The 24,366-nt window shown below is 40.1% G+C and overlaps 1 protein-coding gene across 2 annotated transcripts in view; it reads right to left on the bottom strand.

The window, feature by feature from the left end:
• Positions 1–672: 672 nt before the first annotated feature.
• Positions 673–24,366, bottom strand: part of nectin3b (nectin cell adhesion molecule 3b) — a 28,038-nt gene continuing 4,344 nt past the window's right edge. The window contains exons 2-8 of one of the 2 annotated variants that reach the window (XM_044223085.1): positions 20,573–20,920; positions 19,227–19,526; positions 17,774–17,891; positions 17,292–17,443; positions 5,298–5,442; positions 2,884–2,986; positions 673–2,422 (exon numbers count right to left, since the gene is read on the bottom strand). In XM_044223085.1, the coding sequence (XP_044079020.1) occupies positions 2,249–2,422; positions 2,884–2,986; positions 5,298–5,442; positions 17,292–17,443; positions 17,774–17,891; positions 19,227–19,526; positions 20,573–20,920 (1,340 nt within the window). In that variant the 3' untranslated portion in view covers positions 673–2,248. Of the gene's footprint in view, positions 2,423–2,883; positions 2,987–5,297; positions 5,443–9,534; positions 13,712–17,291; positions 17,444–17,773; positions 17,892–19,226; positions 19,527–20,572; positions 20,921–24,366 lie in introns of those variants that run through there. The other variant, XM_044223084.1, reaches the window with a different exon arrangement.

Genomic DNA, 24,366 nt, shown 5'->3' on the forward strand with positions numbered 1-24,366 from the left:
TGAATTAAACTGAAAGATCCAACTGTGGCTTGATATTAGAATTACAAAGCTCCTGCACTCTAAAATCTAGACACATTACCAAGTTGTAATCGAATACAGTGAAGTTCTCATTGACAGAGAGCAGCCAAGTGGTCAAATTTACTTTCTACATGTTCAGTGACGGTAATACACTCACCACCAGGGGCTGCACTAACATGTATGACCACTAGGTGTTGCTCTTGGAAAGTATCAGCTACGCCCCTTCATGAGAGGATGGAGAAACCCAGAGCACTGACTGATCTAAAGAAATAAATGAATCCTGACAAACATTTAAACTACTAGTGTGGTGTCAATACAATGTGGGCTTCGGCTCCTCAAATACAAACACTGCATCATTTACACAAAATGTTCCTGGTAATAAAAACAGCTTTTCTCTCTGTTGTGAGAATCACATTGGATGCAATGTGACTGTGACCTTGAGATGAATTTTCCTCCACACAAAACCTCCACACGTTAATTCAAACTCTCTCTCAAATCTTCAAGGACTTCTTCTCTTGTTTCCACATGTGGTGACTCAGAGCTTCCACCTCTTAGACTGTCTCTTTTCTTATTCTCTGCATGTGAAGGTGTGTTTTTCATGTTTCGGAGTGATGATTTTTAATCTACGGTCGCCACAGCATCAAGTCACTGGTGCAAATTTGGCAACATGTATTTTAATACATAAATCAAACAAGACATAGCTCATGACCATCTAGTCACATTGGAGAAATGTAAATACTACAGCATACTATATACTTAGAGGGAATGCCCCCAAAATGTCAATATGGCACTTAAAACAGTTAGTTCTCCAGATCATCATGATAAAAGTCAGACACGGTATATTTTACAGGAGTATGAAGCATGTAATCCAATTCAACTTCAACAAACACTGAGTATTTCACTCAATTTACACATAAGTGCATTTACAGTATATACCGTATAAAAAGTACTGACAATCAGTAATGTCTCAGATTACTGTTTCCCTGATTAGTAGGTTACGACTCTATATAATTACACTGGCATAGAGTCTACATTTACACATTTACAAATCTACAGTTTCTGCTGCCAAAAATCATTGTGTCATAACATTACACATAACAGCAAGTCGCAGTACTGGGACAGAAATACCTTAATTAATCCCTTCATGGTCTGTGTTGCAGTTAGTACATTTGGTCTCAGTAGACCTAAGTGGTTCAGATCTGACGAGGTTTGGTCTAGTGATACGCCTGAGAATAGAATCTCTGATTTATGCTTTGTGGGACCCTTTCTGACAAGGGAAAAAGGAAAATACTGTTTAGATTTTGGTGGATGACTACGGCCCTCAGCTGTTTCAAAAAAAAAAATCTACATCTACTCGTGAACAGTATAGTGCAAAGCTGATAAGGGGGCAGATAATGTGAGTTTTGCTCTTTTGGTCATGTGATTTCTAAAGCATCAACTTGGTATCCTAAGTGATACTGAACACTAAATACTGATAAATACAGGATATCTGCCAAATAATAGAAATAACAAAGAAAAAACGGAATAATATGTCATTTTGGGAAATGCACTTATTCACTTTCTTGCCGAGTTAAATGAGAAGATTGATGCCACTCTCATGTTTGTGCAGTAAATATGAAGCTAGAGCCAGCAGGCGGTTGACTTAGCTTAGCACAAAGACAATTAACACCTAATTCATGCATGAACTGAATTTTGAAAAGACAATTTTTGATTGTGTGTGTGGGGGTGGGGAGGGGGTTGTGCACTAGACTTTTTCTTGTACAGGCACAGTGACTTCCACGAGTCTTGTCATCACTGTGATTCTGCCAGGCAACCAAAAGAGACTCCAGGCTTTAGAAATGCAAGTATGAACATTTTGTTACCTTTGGACAGAGCCAGGCTAGCTGTTTCCCCGTTTCCAGTTTTGTGCTAAGCTAAGTTGAAGCTTCATATTCGACGGACAGACACAGGAATGGTATCGATCTTCTCAACTAACACTCGGCAAGAAAGCGAAAAAGCGCATTTCCCAAAATGAAATGAACTACTCAAATAACATTTAACAATGTGAAGTAAAAGGTAATGAAAACGTGTGAAAACTTTTTGCAAAGAGAGACGTTGCCCTCTAATGCTGCCAGCTGTTTCCTCCTCTGGATTGATGGCTCAGTCAATCAGGTGAAGCCTGTACTCTCGATGTTGCTCAGACAGAGTGAAGGACTGCCAGGTGCTTGGTGGACTGTGTTCGGGATGTCTGTCACACATAGTGTTCCCGGTGGTTGATGTACACTCGGTCTGTCCCACTCTGATGAGACACCCACTCCAGGCGGGACAGCTGCTGGGTGGGGCTTTGTGTTCCTGGTGGTTTTGGACTTGTTGTGGGTGGGTGCTGCCTGTCAGTCAGCTCGTACCTGTGCTCTGCCCTGCGAGTCTGCAGGTTAAAAATCACCAAAGATAGAGTGACATCATTCACATCCAGCTGCTGCTCTTTCATGGCACAAAACCCAAAATAGTTTTATTTTCTCATGTGAATTCTCATGTCAGAGCGTCAGAAAGTCATGTTAAGTGTGAGGAGAAACAGTAAAGGTTCTTTCATTTAGGCCACTTTCAGGGTGAGACTAAAAAAAGTACGGGCTTATGAAAGCTTGAGTTGAACTGAGAACACAAATTAAAATTTAAACTATCCTACATATTACATGAGTACAGCCATTAGGCCTCCTGCTTAATAAACTGTATCTAGGATGTTATTACTTCCTGTTGTGACTCAGCGCTCATCATTAGCTAACCAAGTGTTAGCCTTTGTGATGTAAGTGATAAGTACGTGATGATTCAGATACACCTAAATGTACTGACATGATGTTAGAGCGGTTATGAAAAGGGAGTGGGGTTTACCTGACAGAGCCAGGCCACTTGTGATGCGTGGACACCCAGAGGAACAGCCGGTGCTCTCCCGCAGTAGGGAGGAGGAGGCTTGTGCGTCGGAGGAAGGTCAATCCTTCAAAGACAAAGAGAAGAAGAAATTGCAGAGAGATTTTAATTTTCCAGAACAGACAGACACCTGAAAGAGCAAATTGTGTAATTAGAAAGAAACAGCATAAAACAATTAGTTTAATGATAGTTTTTGCTGGGTGCAAATTCAATTATTGGATAAAATTTAGAGAGGTACTGCTTAAAGTAACACCTTTTGAGTAAAATGCTGCTTTCTCTGAGAAAATAGCCCTGATTATGTCATAGTGATGTAATCCGGGTTATCTTGGATTGGACTTGAAAATGACTAATTTATGAGAGAAAGCCTGCGAAACAAACAGGAGCTGTGGAGTTTTAAAGACGTGGGCATTAACCAAGCAGGGAAGATCAAGAAGAAAACGCTATCAAGTTGCATTGTGGGAAATACAGGATCCAGTATTTCTGAAGCTTGACCCACTCTGGGGAATAAAAGTCAGGATATTTCAGCCTCTGCTGCATCAATTTTGACCATTATTTTAAAAATCTGTCTCTTGCAAGTCCACCAACTTTTTGGAAGTACAACACTAAATCACTTCAGTATCCCTTTAAGCAGTGGTAGCCAGTGATATTAAAGGCATCATGGCTAAATCAACAGGGTTTAGGATATTTGACAACATGGGTATGAGGGTGATGGACTTTGATACATAATAGTAAATTGGAAGATTTTTGACAGCTGCGCTAACATCCCTCACTGTGCAAGTTTGCAAGTAAGACGTAAGTCAAAGCCATTTTCTCATTTATTGAAATCCTCCACTACTCAACTGTAACCTAAAAACTGACCTTGGCCATTCATGAAATGATGCCATAACAGGCATTGATTTTCTAACACTGTATATCACTTGATGCTGCTCTTCTCCTTCATACTTGGGATGAGAAGCGGTACGAGATTCCACTTTGTGTTCTCAGTGACATGCTGTCCTACACTCACTTCTGTGTGTGATGAAGGAGAGGGACGAGGCCTGTGTCCACCCACCCCCCGACATTCCACTGGGACTTCCAGCCACGGTCACACTTAAGATGCTAAGTTTGTCGTGGAATTGACCACAGATCAACACACGGCTAGATACACCGTCCTGTAGTGTCAGTGTAGTGATGCAGAACCCACACCCATGCACAAATGTTGAGTATTTCCCCCTTAATTCATGCTGTTTTGTGCCGGTGCCTCAGTCTGATGCACGCACAGTAAATGTCTTTCAAATTTCACCGAAGAGGGTGCTGTCACTGAAATTAGGGTGCAACATTTTAAAAAGGACAATATGTTTTGAGTAACGGAACAAATTTTAAGACAATGAGAGAAAATATGAGATTTCAGAAAGAGAATACCATAGCTGAGAAAAAGTGAAGTACCCCCACAATTCTTTAGATGGAACAATAATAATCCATGTATGAACATTGTCAACTCTTCGCTTTGTACTTCCGCATTATAAATTACAATTTGTATATCCAATCAGTTTCAATCCCTTTTTCATACATCATTGATTTACTTGCAATTGACATGCAATTTGTATTTTGGGAGGATTAAGCACCTTGAGTAAAACGCTATAGGAATAATATTGATTCAGCAGTTAGCTGCCATCTTAGAGACACGTCAGGCTTGATGCATGTAACTGTGTTTCCCCAGAGTGAGCATGCTCAATGACACACTAACAGGGATGGATGAGGGGACCAACCTGCAACCTTGCAGATATGGTCCACAGGTTCGTAATAATGGTTTGCATGTGAAGGGTAGTAGGTTGATCAGCATGTACTGGACACATAAAGTACACCTTTGTGTTTCTATGTGGACTTCAATGTTAAATAGAAGCAGAGTTAATCAAAACAAACCCACAAGGTTTCATCCATGTGCACTACAACACATGAAAGATACTATTCAGTCTTGTAATTTACCATCTGTCACAGTTATTCAAAAACATACACAACAGAGACAGACAAAACAAAGGGCACACACAAAGCACTTAATGGGCGTCACAAGACTCTGGCAGAGTGCTACCCAGCTCCTACTGTATATAATTTAACCTCAAAGTTCTTCTTTGCTTTAACATTAACATGCTGGTGCACTATAGGAACAGACTGAACAAAATAGGACAAGGGCTTGCTGCCAAGACAGCAATTATCTGCCAACCCTCAACCTTGTCTTGCAGCCTCTCTGCTCCTGGGCGTGCACCGCTGCAGCACTCTCCGCAGGAGTAAGGAGCAACTCCCTGGACCCACCGGTGGGCTTCAGTCAACCTCACAAGGTATCATGTCATTAATTAACCAGATCAGCGTGTTCTGCAGCATGAATTATTTGTCAGACTTACACTTTGTCAGTGAAGGCTGGTGGCGGGGCCTTGCGAGCAGTGAAGATCACGATGATGAAGACAGCGATGAGGAAGAGAGCGAGGACTGCGCCCATCACAGCTCCGGCTACGGCGATGGAGTTTGACCTCTCCGCTTGAGACTGGTCTGAGACAGAGTAGAGAGACACTTCCAGTATACCACAAACACAATAATAAAAACATGAGAAAGTAGAAGGGGGTCAAAGGCCTGCTGTAAATGAGGTGTCAGCACAGTCAGAGGTGTTAATTCAAAACTGCATTAAAACATGTAATATTTGTTTAAAAAGGACACACTGTCACTGATGTGGAGCACCTTAAACAGGCCAGTATAATCCATTAGCAGAAACACAGTGCAACCAGTTTCAGACCCACAGTTCCAGTTCAACCTCTGCCCCCTAGAGGCAAAGAGGGGAACAGCAACATCAGGTTAGGCCTGCAGATGACAGGACATACTGGATCAATGTCACCATCTACAGGCAAGGAAAGGAAAAGCTTCTGCAATTTTGTCACTTTGGCACTATTTAGCAGGCAAAGAATGTCACAGTTGATGTTTTGTTTATTCTGTAGCTGTGTTTTGGGTATGCATATGTTTGTGTAAGAGTTTTGCTAACTGGAGCACAGTTTGTTGTGAAGAGTACAAACTGCTGTGAGTGTCATGTGTCTTCCTTGTTACTCTGGAGAGGAAAGGAGGGGACTCTTAACTGGGTTTCTTAGAAAAAAGGGGATGGAGTGATGCAGATGCCAAAAGTAAAGGAACCAATATTTGAACTATAAACTTGGGTGTTACAGATTTTTTATTTTTATTTTAGGTATCTGTTGGTTATTGATAGAATAGCAACCAACAAGTAACTGATTCTCAAGATAACTGACACATAAACAACCTTGTCTGATTAGCAAATGCCTGGAAAATATTAATGTTAAGGATGTGTCAAAAATCTGCAAAACGGGAATAAAAATGTCATATTCTTTTATCATATATTATTAAAAATATATAAAAAATGGAGCTCAGTGTAACATATTGACGTCAAGTGGTACAATCTCAAAAACACACAATAAAACAGTGGCTATAAAAAGAAAAACTGTAGCACTCATTGCCTGTAGCAGGCCCCTGTGTTAAGACAGCACTCTATAACTTTCCTTGCCTGTAGGAGGAAACTGACATGAATACATGTCTGCAGGTCTTAACTGCTGCGATTACTTTGATAACATGTATAAAACTGGTCTGACACTGACTATACAGCTCCCCCTTGTGGAGAATCTGCAACCTGATGAACATGAATGAATTAAAAGAAAAGTTTGGTATTTTGGGAAATACGCTTATTCACTTTCTTGCCGAGAGTTAGATGAGAAGATTGATACCACTCTCATATCTGTCCATTAAATATGCCAGCCAGCAGTCAGTTAGCTTAGCTTAGTAAACTCACTGCACTCAGCCAAGAAAAAGTCCAACACATAACCACCCATAAAAAACAAATTGTATTTTTTACACTTTATATAACATGGTAATTAGTGAGCTTTAGAGGTGCTGGTAGGTGGATTTTGTTATCTTTGGACAGAGCCAGGCTAGCTGCTTCCCCCTGCTTTCAGTCTAAGCTAACCGCCTGCTGGCTGTAGCTTCATATTTACCATACAAACATCAGAGTGGCACTGCTTTTAACAGCTAACAACAAAAAATTGAATAAGCATATTACCCAACTGTTTTTTGAATGAGTTACAAGCCAGTCCAAATTTTAAAAACAAACTTCATCAAACTCATTTTTTGAATGTTGCTGTTGCTTTGCAAAATGTTCTGTATTGGATAATATGAATGCTCAGCTAAAACTAATATGAATAGCCAAAGAGGGATAGGGTGGCTGCAGTTTAACTTAGTTCAATTGGAGGTCCTGCATCTTCAAACTGTATTACTCAGAAATCATTCACTTTACATCTTCACCTCCCTCCATCCATCCATGTCCCTATATTGTCCTTCCTCTGTTGAGTGTGTCGAGTTTTAGATGCGGTTGTAATGTCTGTTGAATTAGCTTTGTTTGACCATATGCTTATGCTCCATGTTGTCCACTGAGGGGATTAGGATTAATTGTGATTAAGATGCATTAAACTCACAGAACTGCGGGCTTTGGCCAATCAGCACTAATGTGTAAAACTGTGATTGTGGGACACTGAAGGAACTGGAGGACAAAAGGTGACAGGGCTGGAAAAAAGCAAAGTGTGTAGGTCCATTCCAGTTGATTTAGCTGTTGAGGTGGGAAAGAAAATCAATAATGTGCTGAGATGAGAATCCTAAATAACAGTTCAATTATGATGCAGATTGAACAAGCTGGGACTTTTTTTTACCCCATCCCCCTCTCCACCCTTCATGCTGTCCTCTAACAGTTGATAACAGTTCGATTACCTTTGATGGCTGCTGAACTATGACAAGAGCCTCTTGAGTTGATCAAAATGCACTTCATCAAGATGCCTGCTCTAATGGCTGGTGAGACATTTTCAGACGTTCATAATGTGACAAGGAATAAAACTTGCTTTAAACCCACAATGCATACATACCTTAAGGTTTATTCATACAGGAGTATAAGTGTGGTGTGTTTGGGAGGCATAAATATATTTATGCATGTTATGTGATGTGTTTCTCCCATTTAAACATTACATTAGTTCAAGTATCATCCATTCTGGAGGGGGTTGGATTAGTGGTGGATCAACTGTCCCCAAACTGGAATCTGGCTCCCATGCAAGGCTTTTTCTGTCTCTCCTACTTCAGCACTTTATCTCTCACACTCACACACACACACACACACACACACACACACACACACACACACACACACAATCATTGTGAAGTCAGGAAAAGTGCATGCTGATGCTCGGCGAGGTCATCATGAATTAAATACAGCACACCTCGGTGGCATGAAGAGAAATGAGGTCAAGAGTGATGGCAAGACACCCCGCCCCCATCCTAAAACCTTAACAGCAGGGTCAAGGGTCACGCTATTGCCCAGACAACAGACCCTGCAGGGAGCAGATGCTGGTGTAATAGCAGAGGGGGGAGGAAGGTTAGAGTGGTAGGTGGTCTGACATGTATTTCAATATTTTCAGCTCAGTGATGGTGAAAATCTTGATCCTACCTCTACTGGGGAGCTAATATCAAAGTCTCTCTCTTACACAAGCATCAGCGCTGCATCCTCACTCCTTTGTGTGCTGTGAAAAGTATCCTTGGAAACTGTTGTGTCGCAGGCAAAAGCAAACCCACTGATCTTCTACACGAGTGTCTCAAACTAATTCAGCATTGCTGGCTGACATCATTACTACCACTGAGCTGCTTCACTTTTGTAAGCTCCATGTATTTTCAGACTGAGCATGCCCTGTTTCAAGGTCAGAATGACAACAACTGCTGTGACCATGATAAGATCTACAGAAGACAGAGAGGTCAGCTGAAATAAAGACTTTCAGGGGAAGTGTGTCTTGAGGACCTGTAGTCCAAGCTAAACAGTGTCAAGGTCACATCAGCATGATGTGTCCTTACAGCCAGAGGAGCTCTCTGTAGTGCAGCAGGGCATAATGGGCCATTTTCAATTCCAGTAGCTAATTCTCTCTTTCTGCTCTGCCTTTCACAGCAGCACAGTTAAACTCCACGCAGCCCCCCCGCATCCCTCTCCCTCTACGCTTTCTGTGGTCAGGTAGAGCTTGTAGGAAGACAGCCCCTATCAGCAGCTCCAGATGAGCTTGTTGCCATGGGGACAGTCAATGGGCTGGAGAGTGGGGACTTTGGGCCAGACATAAACACTCAGCGTTTAATTTTACCAGCTGGTAGACAGTGGGAGAAAGACACGGGGGGGTAGAATTCACAAACGAGATGAGCTGCAGGGGGAGAGCGAGGGCCTTTCTGTCCTGAAACAATGCAAACTAGGACTGGTGAAGAGGGCACGGGGAGAGCAGAGGAGGTGTTGGATCTCCCCATGACGACAGAAATACCAGTGGAGAGGAACAGCACAATATTACAGCATTCTTGGATACTAAAGTAATGACGATAAGGTGAAGTGAGGAAACATGATTTTGAATTACATCATGTGCGGCGTCCCACATGTGCGCACTGGATTGGGAGGGGAGGGTGTGTGTGTGCGGCATTATGTTAGGGAGCTAGAGATGATGTCATTTATAGAAGCACAAAGAGGCTGAGACTGAGTAGTCTGAGTAATGGCAAGCTTAAACCTCCAGAGAAAATAACTCACAGGTGCAAAGGTGCTTTATTTGAACTAAGGATCTCAAAATGATTGACAAAATAATGCTCCACTGTTGTCACTGACAAATATTTTTTTTCCTGTCAGAAACTTGCATTTTCTTCTGTATATACAGAAACAAACATGACCACAAGGTGCTTTTCATTGACAATGTTTGACAATGTGAGACTGAAGTTAATTCTTCACTCCTTTGAACAACAGTGATTCTACAGAAACCAAAAACCCCTGACAGATACTTGTGACTTAGAGATGATTTAACTCATTTTACATCAATAAACATCATTCAAGCTTTATCTTTTTGTGTGTGTTTTAATGCCTCTAGGTTCGCAAATATACTGCGTCATTAACTGTCATGGTGACAAGGGCAGAAAAGTGAATATGACACTACGGAGTCTAGAACAAAATATAAATCTAAACAAAAAAGGTAACAAAACAGGTTCTTACATCCATAAGTAAACAATAATAAGAACACACTTACATTTCTTCTTCTAGGTATCTAAGGCACTAGTTGTATTTCTCAACCCAAAGTAAAGGACATTTCTCAAGGTAAAGATATTGATGACTGATCTCTATACAAAATGTCACAGTACAAAAGAACTTCATTAATCCAGGTGCAGGGCTGCAAACCGACGAGTCAAGCAAAAATAGTACATTGATTAGTGGAATTTCCGTCTTAGTGCATAGAGGCAAACACAAGATGGGGGTTAACCTGCTATGCTTCCTGTTATTCTCTGCATTTATGTGAAAGTGACCAGAAAGGCAGAATGTATAGGTGTCAGCAGCATGCCTACCCCCAAAAACCTTACTTTTAATTTAACAATCTAAATGAGGTTTTGTAGTTTACAAATCGCCAACTGTACACTTCATTTTGGACACTCCCATTAAAAGGTTCAGTTCACCCAAATTACAAAGAAACACATAATCTTAGATTTCAGATATGGAAATCGTAAAACCCGGGCACATGAAACCAAAACTTTCTGTATACCATTAGTGGTTAGTGGGAGATTATGGTAATATAACTGGAGTGAGCTGAAACTTAAGGTAGTTATTGGAATGGGAAGCTTCTGTTTATGGAGATAAATTAGCTCTAGTGTACTGCACAGCGGTGGAAACAACAGTTGAAACAACATGAATTGCAGTATAGGGGTCATATTCTCTGCTGGCAAGTTACAGTGGCACATTATCAAATCTCACTATGAGAATTGCAGCCTATTCGCTGCACGAAATTCACACCCTGACAAATAATTAGTGAGGGTTCAAATATATATAACTATTTCCCATTTTGACGACTGTTACTGTAATATTAAAGTGGCCTAAAGCATCTTTTCACTTCTATTTCAGGCTACAAGACCCTGTATACAACAGTGATACATTAAGTCATTTATATAAGCTTATAATCAGTTAGCTAGTCAGCAATACTTATGTGAGATACTGTCATAAACATATTTATACATACAAGTTAAACAAATATTTGGCATCTGGCAGCAATTATCGTATAGGTGACCATACTACTAAAGTTGGCATATATTCACAAACACTGGTGTACATGAAAGAAACAGTTGGATCTCCTCCATGATGTCTGGTAAATTGATGCATGTGCCAAAATACTTTAGATTTTATCTGTTTGTGTATCTGACCACATACAAACACTAAAATCTATCTTTAAATCTACAATAAGCTTTATCTAAGTTTGACACCTGAATTACAGGGGCGCCATAACCCAATGACACTGAGATGTAAAACACCTCCTCAGTTCAATCACAGTACTTGGCATGCCCTGCAACGACACAAATTAAAACAGATTTTAATTGTAAATCCAGCCTGAAATCCTTTTTAGAAAAAAATAGCACAGGGTGTGGTATTTTATAGCTACTCAAAGGATAATTATGAGTGAGAGATTTAATGATCAGTGCAACAAAATATTGTCTGTCCCCTCTGGCGAGTAAGCAGTATATTTTACTGTGGTAGTAATAATAAATGCTAAATTTGAAAAGAACTGGTGAACATGATTAGAGTGTGCAGTTGCACACACGGATAAGTGACAATAAGCCTATTAATGCATCAGATTGTAACTGACACAGTCAAGTCTTGTTTCTACAGATTACTCAGAGTAGTGAAATTAGTCCATCGGTGGTGGTTTGTGGTAGGGTGTAATGGCTGCACTCCTGTATGATTTCTTTGTGTAACAAAATACTTTGTTACTAGGAGGCCAGTGTATGGTGTCTGCCATACTGTAGCTTGCTTTAAACAATGCCCTTGCACTCTTGACCTTCCTAGAGCCCTGGTTTGGTGCCAGAGTGCAAATTATCATCTGGTAGATGGCAGGAGAATGTGTTTGTGGCTAACTGAAGAGGACAACTAACCTGAAACTCTCCCCAAAATCAATAAGTCACACAAATGCTAAAAAGATTAAACAGAAGTAACAGATTATTCCAGCTTTTTTTAAAACTTGCAGAATTGTGTAGCACATTTGCATATCAAGGCTTGACTGTTTGATAAACCCAGTGTTACAGTGGACTTTGCCTCATTCATGCAGGCCTCCCTGCTTGCCCTCTCTCCATCCCTCCCTCCTGGGGATAAAAGATGAGCCGAGGACATACAGTAGAAATGCTCTTAAGGTTCCCACTCTAGGACATCAGTTTTAAAAGGACACTGCTAAGACATCAGCTATCAAGTCCTCAAGCTCACAAGTCTCCCATTATGGCAAGTTACATAAATGGGTAGACATTTTAGTCGAAAACAAATGATGTGGTTGTCCATTATAAAGTTTTGCAAAAGGCAGTGCAATGCGTTTTATGACCATGATCAGTGTGAAGAGATCATCAGTCATGAAGGAATTCTGATTTCTCAGTGAGATAAATTGTTTTTTTTTTTAAATTAGCCTATATGCCATTGCTGTGTCCTACTGAGTTTTGGAAAAAGGACCTGTGACCATCTGAATTTCATGACTTCCAGCCATGGGTTCCGTACCATTCTTCAATATCAGCCAATCATATTTCTTTCTTCTTTCTTTTAAACAAATTAGTGTAAGCAATATCTACAAATACAAGTGTCATATAGCCTGAGAAGGCTGATTTTGTAGAAAACAAACAAAAAATTTATTCTGCGACAACCACGTGGTCTGTAAGCCCCCAGGGCTTCCACTCAACTGAAAGATATTAGTAATGCTAAATACATTGGCAGTCCACGTAGTAAGGCAGAGACAGCACATACATCATGATCTTTAGTTAGTCTCCACACACACACACACACACACACACACACACACACGTGACATGCCCACTTCTGTAGGCATGTAGATGTTGACTGTCAAAGTGGCTGTGCAGTCCACAGTCAGAAACATTACATCTCAAGTGTCGACCAGGACGCTTGAACAAAACAAGGGAATTACAGAACTGAGATTAGTAGAAGTGTGCATGTGCGTACAGAAGAGAAATAATGAGTCTTCCTAATTTAATAAATGACCTCCGCTGGTCGTATGTCTGCTCCTGCAGGACCAGGTAGCTTGTCAAACGTACCACTCCCTACGTGAGATGACAGACCCGTCTGTGTGAGAGACATAGTCACCCTCGGGCTCACTATCGTAGCAGTCATCTGACAGGTAGGGGGAGCCATTTCCCTGTGGTTTAGGTGAATGAGGGTATCTGGCACATTTGGCCTGCCGTGGACTAGAATACTGTGTGTGTTCACGGTGGTGATTCTGCTGATGGCTGTGGTGACTGCTCTCCCTCATTGCCCTAGTGTAGCCATTAGAGGGATACTCCTCTCCGTTGTAGTCACGCTCATGTTTGAGCTGGCGGTCTCCCCACTCCTCTCGGTCATGGTCCTGATGGTGGGAGCTGCTGCTGCCAGCTTTGGTAGCGTGGAGCTCATGCTGCCTGGGGGCTTTCTGAAGGTCATTGGGGCCCAGGTACTGCTTGGTGTAGTAGTTTCCGTGGAAGGTCTGCTGTTTCCGTAGGTAACACACGCCAACCAGACACAGCAGCAGTAGCAGGAACAAGGCCCCGCCCACAGCCCCACCCACTATGGAACCAAGATTACTCTCAGGTAGGGCTTCAAGTGTGGGGGAGCTGAGAAGGACATGCCCCTTATCATCCACTAATGTGGAGGAGGCAGAGCCAGTAAGGACAAGAGCAGTAATGGTGGAAGGCATGGTGGGAGGATCTAATGGAGGGAAGGAGGGTGAAGGGGAGTAGAGGGTGGAAGGGAGAGATGAACAGACAGAGAAGCAGAGAATGTCAATGCCAACTACATCAGCATTTTACTAAGTAGGGATAGGTTGACAAAAACATTGACTAAACTACCACACATACTAAACTACATGCTACAGCTGCCTCAGGTTTGCATTGCCAATTCTTCAGAGCTTGTGGGTGCAGTTATTAAACAATTATTCAATTATTAAACAATGATTGGTAAGTAAAACATACAAATCTAAGTTTTGGTGTAATGGGCTGACACAATTGACATATTAGATGATGGCCAAATGAGAAAGTTTGTCACGAGCAGGGTCTGAGCAGTGCTTCCATTAAAAGAAAGAGCACAGGAGTGCCCCAGTAGCTCACCTGGTAGAGCGCGTACCATTATTGGGTCCTTACCGCAGCGGCTCAGGTTTGAGGGCCCGAGACTTGACCTCTGCTTCATGTCATTCTCTCTCTCTTTTCCCTGCCTTTCCTATCTCTCTCTACTGTGACTATCCAATAAAGCAGAGATACTGAAAAAAAATAATCTTAAAAAAAAAAATTAAAATAAAATTAAAATAGACAAAAAAGAGAAAGAGCACCAAATTCCTGTTTTTTCTTGTCACTACAAGATAGTAGTGTCAAATATTCTCCCAAAATAAAACCCACTAGTCACAGTAATTACAGATCTGAAATGGCTCAAAGTATTCACTACCCCTTTATATCTTCAACCAAAATGTATATGTATTCTTTGATCAAGCAGGCCATGTTATCATCAGTTCAATAATTTAACAATTAACATGAAATCTTTACAAATCCTTTATAGAGTGTTGTTCTGTTAGCAATGTTAGCATTTTGTTTCTTGCTAACAAAAACTTATTTGAGTACAGTTTCAGATATGTAAGCACTATTTTACTGTCAGTTTTCTTTATTTGGCATGAATACACTTGAAAGACAAGTATATCTCTTGAAATTCTATTGTACTTCTTCTAGCTGCCAGAGACAGTGCTCTGCACCTGGATATCCAATCATGCACACAAACTTAAAATCAACCAAGTCCCTTGTAACCTAGGTGACATATGCCAATGTTTGCTGTGCGTTTGCTGTTGGCTTCTCTACTAGTCGAAGGCTACAGTTATTAGACCTACAGAGGCTGCAAACAGCTTTCAGCTTGCTTGGTGGGGAAATCACTAGTCTTCTAGCTTTAACTGAAGCCTGGTTACAGGTACACAATTCTTGTTCATTTTCTACTGGTAGCTTGGGAGTATTCCCTTGGTGGCATGCCATATTTTAGGATTACTTGGCTCACTAGGTGACTTTGCTTCACCCAGTTAGTTTTATGTCAATTTGGTTTCATAGTGTGTATTGTAGCAATGGCCAAGGACGTTTTTGAACACCACCTGTAACACTTAATGAGTGCAGCATTGTAACAGGTGAGTAATTAATTGCTTGCTTTGTTGGCAGAGGAGCTTTTGGATGTGTAATTAACTCCCTGATTTCTGCAATCCCAATTTAATCACAGAAATAATTGTTGGTGACTCAAACCCCTTACACAAGAGTTTCTCAACCTTGTGGTCGGGATCCTGTGGTCACAATATGCAGATGGAGTCATAGGAGACAACACGGACATATTGGTATGTGTAAGAAAATTGGATTAAAAAGATATCAGCATTTCGATAAATACTCATTGGGTGACCAGAAGACTGGAAACCCCTGTGCAATCCAGCACACTAGCCATGATTAATATTACCTTTGTGGAAGTCGCAGTTTTATTTGTTGTTGACATTGCATTAACATTTTAACTACATTAAAATGTAGTAATTTTTATCCTTAGCCCTCCTCTACTCATTCCACTACACCCTCTCATTATCTGCAGTGGAGCTTCGGTCACAAACACCTCCTGTGGCTCCCCCCACCACTCCCACTCTCTTCCTCAACCTTAACTCCCCCATGAGACTCTTCCACACTACTACACAGACATACGCCCTCTGAGCTGAACTTTGTGTTTCCCTTTTTCCCCCCTTTTCTTTCTCTCTCTGGTTGTTTGTTGGCTTGTTACCTCTTTGTTTTGATTATATCGGATTCCTTCGTGACTCTGTTATCTCTTCTGTTTTGTCTTTCAACATCATGTTTTGTATTGTTTTACACTTGTATTGTTACCACTTTATTGCACAATAAAAACATTTAAAAAAAAAGTATTTTTTTAAGCTGAAAAAAAAAAAAATTAAAAAAGCCTCAAAAATGACTAGTGGGTTGAAAGAAAAGTGTGAACTATTTGCAAATGTTGCTGTTAAGTCATAGTGTAGAGAGCAAATGTGCAACTTACTGAGGTGACTTAATGACCGGACTTTAGTGAGGAACACCAAATGGTATCAGGGGTCTCCCTCAATATCTTGACTATGTTTGCTGTTACCAATTTTAAAAAGTGCATAACCAAATTATTTTGTATATTGGATGCTTTAATTGAAATGGACACATGCATTTAGCAACCTATTTTGCAAGTATAATGATGCCTTTCCACTATTTTACTCTACTTTACTTACCAACATTAGAACAACCTTAAAATAAACTGGATTAGAGGTGATGCCCACAAAACAGAAAAGCCAAAAGCCATAATCAGAAGGAGCTAAAGTAATGGAAAGAATCTAGAGTCTAAGAGTCTAAAAGCTTTAATAGTGTTGCAAAATTGCTCTTCCACTTTAACCTCAGTGCCAAGCTAGATGTGAGGAAAAGAAACACACCTGAGAGATGACAAACATGAACCCGAAGGTTTGTAGTCTCTAAGTATATGAATCGGACAACTTCATGCAGGGGCAGTGAACTGACATATGTGAGTACACCCACAACAACACACACAACGAACGGGTACAACAACATGTGTAAGCTTGCACACATCCGTACAGGTCCTCTCAAAAGGAAAATGAAATATGGATGATAAATAATAAATAGGAGTTGAAAAGAACTAGTTAATGTTTTATGAATCTGGGACATCATCTCACAGTCAGACTGCAGGTTTTTGCCTCTTACTGCATGACACATGCAGAAATAAAAGAAACAGAAAGGAAGTGAGAGATGTAAAAGAAAATTATAATCAGAACTTCATTCAGGAAGAGAGCTTCCACAGACAAGACAGATTTTGTGAAACCAGAGGAACATGCTCATCATACACAGCAGAGAGACATGACATACTTAGATGCCAAGCCAAGAGGACAGAGCAGAGGCAGTGCACTGTGGTCTTAAGAGGCCTTAAATATTTGCAGCTGTTTGGCCCATGACCTCCCCTTTTCAACATCTGGAGACCTAATGTTAATCAAGGCTAATCAGCATGCAATTAAGACTAAATCTCAGGGTCAAATATTATCAGTGCCAACACACTGTTCCATGGGTGAATGCTTGACTGTCAGTATGTACAGAATGGGCGACAGTGATACAGTGTCACATTTCAGCTTGAAGGACAATGTCATAGGCAGTGATACCCTCTATGACGTGCGTGCACGCACAGTGCTTCCTCAGGGAAGAGCAGGCAATAGGAGTCAGCTGTGTTCCGATGTGTATACTCCGCTCACCTTGTATGAGAATGCGCACATCCCGACTGCGTAGGTTGATGTCATTGGCAACCTCACACCTGTAAACTCCAGAGTCATTCCGCTGGAGGGGACGCAGGAAGAGCAAAGTGCTGTTCATTATTTCCACTCCTTCTGGCATTTCACTGTCCAATCTATGATGCACAAGAGACGAAAACATTTAGACACACAAAGACACACCTACAGTGACTTGAAGGTTTTGGATGAGTAAAAGATATTTGAAAATATTTGAAAAGTAAATCTAACATTACTCTTCAGTTGCTTATCTTCTATTTAGCCTTCGGTAATCTGTTTAAAAACTGCATTTTAGGTTTACTTAGCTGACTCCTCAGCTACAGCTCTGTTTTGGGCAGATCCTGAGCTAAAGGTAAAACAATTAATCTAAAATATTCTTGGGAGCAAATCACCATTGCTTGGCCTGTCATAAGAGAAAAGGAAAATGTCATACACACAGATACACACACCTGATCCATCTGTAGTGATGAGCCGGTGGGTTTGCATTGGCTTTGCACGTCATTTGAACATTTTCCCGACCCACATACCAGTCTCCATCATAGCCCACAACTGAGATATCAGGAGCAACTACAGAGAGAGGGGGGAAAAAAAAGACAAATACTTGAGATATCACTACAAACTGGCCAGAAACCTAAAAAACAAGCTTAGAGTAGAAATGCTGGTCAGTCTGTGCAGTTCAACATTGTTTTCTGTGTTTAATCACAACAAGGTCAGAACCTGGTATACCAAGGTCAATTTTCATATTCTAAAAATATTTCTGTTGTGTTATTGTATTGATAGTTCTGGCAGAGACTCTGTGCTTTACATCATGCAAGATGACTGTGTGTGTAGTTTGTGTGCAGCATTATATGGAGTCAGAGGTCAGTCATGGCCTAGAGACATGAGCCTGTATCCTCCAAATATTCACTAAGGTGTTTGGTAATTTATAAAATCAAAAACATAGTACAGTGTACAGGGAAGCAAACGATCATGACTTGCATGATGTGATGGTTTTCATAATTTTAAACCAAATCATCAACACTATTTCCCAACCGTTTTTGCTGTGCCACATATTGAATGAGCATAAAATCCTTTGGAGTTGCCATCTGTAGGACAGTAAGTCAGACCAAAGTTAAATGCATCTATCAAACAAAAATGCAGGGAATTTTACCCTTTTCACCAGTCTATTTGCAGCTGGTATGCAGAGACCCATTTGTGCGCCCCCACAAAGTACAGATGTGTACTCACTCACATCTATGGGGGCTTACTGACTTACATTTTCACTTTTGACAGTGTAGGGGAACACACAGACATGTACTGACATTGAAAAGCCTAAAGAAATACAGACTTTGAAATAGAAAAATCAAGGAAAAGACCAAGGACAGCCTTTCTTAAACCATAATTAATACCTGTAAGAAGCCTGCGTGGATTGTCCTTGATTTCATCATTGTCAATTCAGCTGTTTTCAAAAGTGAATTGTTGTTGAAGTGCTTCAAATAAATCAAGCGTCAACACTGACAAGGCCAAGCATCGTCAATTCACTGAAGTTGGAAGTCAAATACCTTTACTTTTAAGATTGTCTGCCTGTACTTTCTGCTAAGGGGCAGAAAGGGGAGAAGGGAAATAGCTGCTATGTTTGTCCCCCTTAAATTGACAGCAGGGAGCCTTTTTTTGGATCCCATTTTATAGTGTAGACACTACTGCACCTTTTAATCTACTCACTTTAGGCTTGTCAGTTTATTCTGGCCCGATCAGTCTAATAGATTTATCTTTTTGCTGATGATTGTTTTATGGCTGTCTTAAAAAATACCTGATGAAAGTCTTACAGAAGGACAGAATCAATATTAAACAACTTATTTATTATAAGGCTCTCTTTCAGCTGTTAATATGTTACCCCAAATAGCCACTCATAAAGGCACCCACACTGCACATTGAGCTGGTAGGGGATCCTGAAGTCACTCTGCAGAGCCGGGTGGCGGACCACACAGGTGAGTGTGTGGCCCCGGACGTGACGTGTGGGCTGCCAGAGGTAGCTCACTTGTGTGCTGGTCGTGCCGTTGACTTCGTCAAATAGCTGCACTTCTGACTGGCCAAAAAGGTTGGACTCCCAGGACACCTCGGCAGGGGGCCGGGCCCGCTCAGCAATGCAGGTGGCCACCACAGTATCATTGCCACCATCGATTAGGGCAGTTGAACCTGCAGACACGTAGACCTTCGGCTCCACTGTGATTCAGAGAGTGAGCAAAGATAAGAAAGGAGACAATTGGATTAATTGCATTTCTTTGGTATTGAAAGTTTTATCAATACCCGTTTCCTGTTTCTGCATTCTTTCCACTTATGTTATTCCACTAAAACCGAGTCCAACCCATTATTAGCAGCTCTAGCCACCCCTGTGATCTGTTCTGTGTAAACAGATTGAGTGAGTACACACACTGTGTTTGTGTGCCAGCAGTGACAACCTGTGATCCAAAAGAAAACAAAAAAGGTAATCCCTTCAGCAAAATTCAAAAGACAGGATTGGAACCTGATATTTCTTACAGGTCCATTAATACATGGACTAATATTACACAATGACAAGGTTGAGGAGGGCAAGCCCATATTTCGGGCTGGCCAACAATTCATTCAATATTACTGTTTTTCAACTTTCATAGAAATTTTATCACGATGATATTGATTTATCCTTGAACAAAATTCAGTTGTCCAAATGAATGATTCCAAGCACTTCGCAATGAAAAACTTGGGAATTTAGTTATTGAAGTTTTTGATGTGTTGGTTTTGTCTGATGTAATACATACCAGTGGAACAAAATTCATTGCACTGAACAACAAATGCATACATTTGTCATATCGTGATATATATCAATATCACTTTTTTTCAATACTGTAATATTGATTTCAGCCATATTGTCCAGCCCCAAATCTACTGCATCCATATCCACAACTTGACATTGTGGCTGCAACTAACGATTATTTCCATTACCGAAAAATCTGACAATTATTTTCTCAATTAACCATTTGGTCTTCAAAATATCAGGAAATAGTGAAAAATGCCCATCACAATTTTCTTGTTTCGCCGAACCAACAGTCCAAAACCCTAAGATATTCAAGTTACTGCCAACGAAGAAAGCTAGCATATATCCACATTTTTTATATAACGCTCAATCAAGTAATCAATTAATTGACTACTTGACATTACCTACAGGAACACATATTCTTGAAAAGAGTTGGACTTGTTACATAGAAGAACACGTGTGTAATATAAATACTTACCGAGTACATTGACAGTAGTGGAGGCTTGAGTGTTTCCCAGAGGAAATGTAGCAACCTTACAGGTATAGATCCCGACGTCAGCAAAGCCCACGTTTTCCAGCACGATGGTGGCATCATGAGAGGAGGGTGAGCGAAAATACAAGCGATGGATAAACTCTGGGGGGATGGAGATGCCCAACAGTGGGTTGTAGACAGCCACTGTGACAGAGCCTGAAGGCAGACGGCGCTCCCAGCAACTCTGAGTAAGAGTAAGGTTTGTGCCCACCTCCACCCTGCACTCTAATGTCACATTCTTCCCCAGCACAGCATTCACCCTCTGAGGCACCACCACCTGACTGCCCCACACACCTGCCAAAAAAAAAAACAAAAAAAAAAAAAAACAACACACAAAAACAAGAATTTAACCACACACAATCTTGTTCATTTATCCAACAGGTTTGGATAATCTGACACCATTAAATACACTACACCTTTGATTGTTAAAACATCAAATACAAAAATGTATTTAATAATTCTTTTGAAGCATGATCCATTTAGCCTAATTTGTACTGTAATTGTTAATTTGTACTTCCCCATCCTTCAAAGTCATCAGACATCTTGAGACCTATAAAAATTGAGAATCTCGATAATTGCTACTCTTTTATTTAACACTGAGCAATGAAGGAACACTTTTATATCCTTGCAAAAGGAAAGGGTTTTGAAACCAAAACCAATACTTTTAAATGACACAAGTCAATAAATTCCACCTTGTTTGGATATTAAAGCTATAAAATGTACTAAATATTCAGTTTACTGACAGAAAACTTAGAAAACCAGCATATATTCACATTTGTGATGAAGGAATCTCTGAATTTTTGACATTCTTGATTAAAAATGACTTATCGATATTGACGATAAATCAGTTATCAAAATAGTTGCACATTATTTTCTGTCAATCAACTAACATATTAATTGACAAATTGTTGCAACTTTAGGTGAAGCTTCTCAAATGTTAAGATTCACTACATCTGTGTTTTATATTATTTTAAACTGAAAATCTTGGGGTTCTGGACTGGTCGGACTGAAGACGTGACTTTGGGCTCCCAGAACTTGTGTCAGAACTTTTTTTGACATTTGAGTTAACAATCAATTGATTAATGTAAAAATACTCAACAGATTAATCTATGATGAAAAACATTGTTTGTTGCAGCCCTAATTGATATGACAGGTTCTGGTATAAAAGAAATACATTGCTTTATTCTCTTCAATGGCACAGATTACATTTTCAATTAAAAGATGTCAGACAGGATTATCAGAGTGGACAATTCATCAATCTAATATTGAGTGATAAATCATGAATGAGAGTGTCAGTGAGTGAAGAGTATTTCTGGTGTTACCTGTGACATCAGTAATTAAAACAATTTTATCTCTCTAGAAGTTCAGTACCATCTGACATCTGTGGGTATCAGACTGGAATCAAAGCTTGATATCACCACAGCAGGCACTGGGCTTTTCAACAAATAATACACAGCTGACTGTGTGACTGAAGAGTTCCATTGATGAATTTGTTTTGTCTCTATAGCTTTCCTCATCCTGACCTAATTTGGGAATTAAAAGCAGGCTGGCTGTATGTCCTTTGTCCAAATATAACTAACCCATGCACTCTGTCACCTGCACTTGTCAGAAATGTGGCATGTCTCAAAAGCAGAGCGCTCAACATCGTGTTGAGGAAAGTCAAAGGGATGTGAAGAGAACAGACAGAGCGGCAGAAAAAAAAAGAGGGGAAGAGATATGCTAACATGACGACATCATTGCTGAGAGAAGAAAAAGAAGGCTGAGAGGGAAGAGAGGCAAGAGCAAAGTCACGTATGAAACACAGAGAGGAAATGTATCTCCAGGATTCCAGTAAACAAAAAACTGAGGAATTACGTTACTGATTTAGAAAAGATAATATAACACCGCTTGACTGCCAAAGCCCTCAACCAGATCACTAATTGCAACAAGCTGCCAGCAGGAAGACATCATCATAAATCAAAACCTGCTGCGCTGCTTGGCAACTGACTCCAAATATTCTATTGTTGTTTTGCCAAAACCAACTCTGTCGCTGGCCGATCTCCCTCTAAAAGTCAATGTCCCCTAATATTAGTACTGTAGAAGGAACTTCCCTTATACTTAAAGTATGAAGTACAAATATCTATTTTTTTGCCCATTAGAATAAAGTTTGAATTTGTGAGAACACTGTACTTTTGACAGGGCTTCTAGTTTTCACTAATGTTAAATTTTCATGTTTAAAGAGGTTAAATAAAAGCTTAGTTATTAGAGCTTGGAGAAAAGTCCCGACTGGTGTGACAGCTTAACCACTTACAGTGCGACTCCTTTGTCAAAATTATATCAAATATTTATTGTGAAATCCAGTTATTGACACAGCAAACTTTTTAACATTTTTCACGAGATGGGGCTATACATAAACATCTAAAATGTTTAATTGTGGATATCAAATCTTAATAGCAGATTTTTTGCAGAGTAGGTATAATGAGTCATCGTATTGCTCATACAGAAGGGCAGCAGATAGGTTATCATTGCAACAGCAGGGAGATGTTCAGCTGTGGAAGCACTATTCCTGAATTTATGTGCTATTTAGGGCTATGCATTGGTTTCAATTCACACACACATGCACAAAATGATGCTATATGCAGTTCTGTAAATCAGCTAATATAATTAATTGATTACAAAAACTAAGTATTCAAAGTTTACCCAACCCATATAGTTACTCTGCATTCACATTTTTTCAAGTCTGTCTAAAAACAATAGTCAGGTGCCCATATGAACATTAGTTTTTGCTTGCTGTAATCATTACTCCTGCTCACACTGACCAATAAGAGATCTCTTCCTAATGCACTTTAGCTGAAATCAAGTGAGTATCATCCAAAGTTGCAGTCTTTTTTGTACAGAATTTCCCTCTTTGTGTTTCCACAGTGTCACTGGCCAATTTCACAGTGCCACTGTGGAAACAAAGAGAGAAATTCTTTCATTTCCACTAATGAATCCAATCAGTATGCTCAGGTTATCTAAAATGCAGGAGGAATTACTATTATTATTATTATTATTATTATTAAATATTGCACGGGGCATTAAAGAAAAACTGGATGCTTGATTACCTGTGGCATCCCACATCATTGAATATGAATTAAATATTATTTTAGTATTAAATCTGGGTTAAAAAAACCCAATGGGTTAAAAAAAACCTTTGTAAATTCTGTTTGCATTGGTAAATGGTATTCAAGGTCTTGCATCTCTTTAATTAGTCATTGTCTGCACTATAAAAACAACTGAGTGTTCACTTACATGTTACTTGGAGTTCATCATTGCTGTTAAGTTGCTTGCAGAGCTGTGCTAGCTGCCATCTGAGTCTCTGTGTCAAACTAAACTAAGACAAGGCTACACCTTGTGGTTGCTGGATCTGGCTCTACTTTAAATGATTAATCAAAAATGCGATTGTATGTGTATTCTTCTCCACTAGCAGACAGTTAGCTTACAATATGTAATATACAATTCACTCACTTATATGGAAGGCAAACAGAGATATTGTGAAGCATATTATGGATAGATTGCACTGTAATAGAGGGTCAGGTGAAGAAAATGTTTAACTTTAGGAACCAGTAGATCAGAGCAACCCCTCCACAGTTGAATGAGCCACCAACAGAGCCATGCTAAAATATATGGAGGCTTTCTTTCCAGAAGAATATCCCACATACCGCACACACACACACACACACACACACGTCACAACAAGGAGGAGTGAAGCAGTTATGAAC

This window comes from Siniperca chuatsi, linkage group LG14 (assembly GCF_020085105.1).
Source record: "Siniperca chuatsi isolate FFG_IHB_CAS linkage group LG14, ASM2008510v1, whole genome shotgun sequence".
In the NCBI taxonomy this organism is placed as follows: Eukaryota; Metazoa; Chordata; class Actinopteri; order Centrarchiformes; family Sinipercidae; genus Siniperca; species Siniperca chuatsi.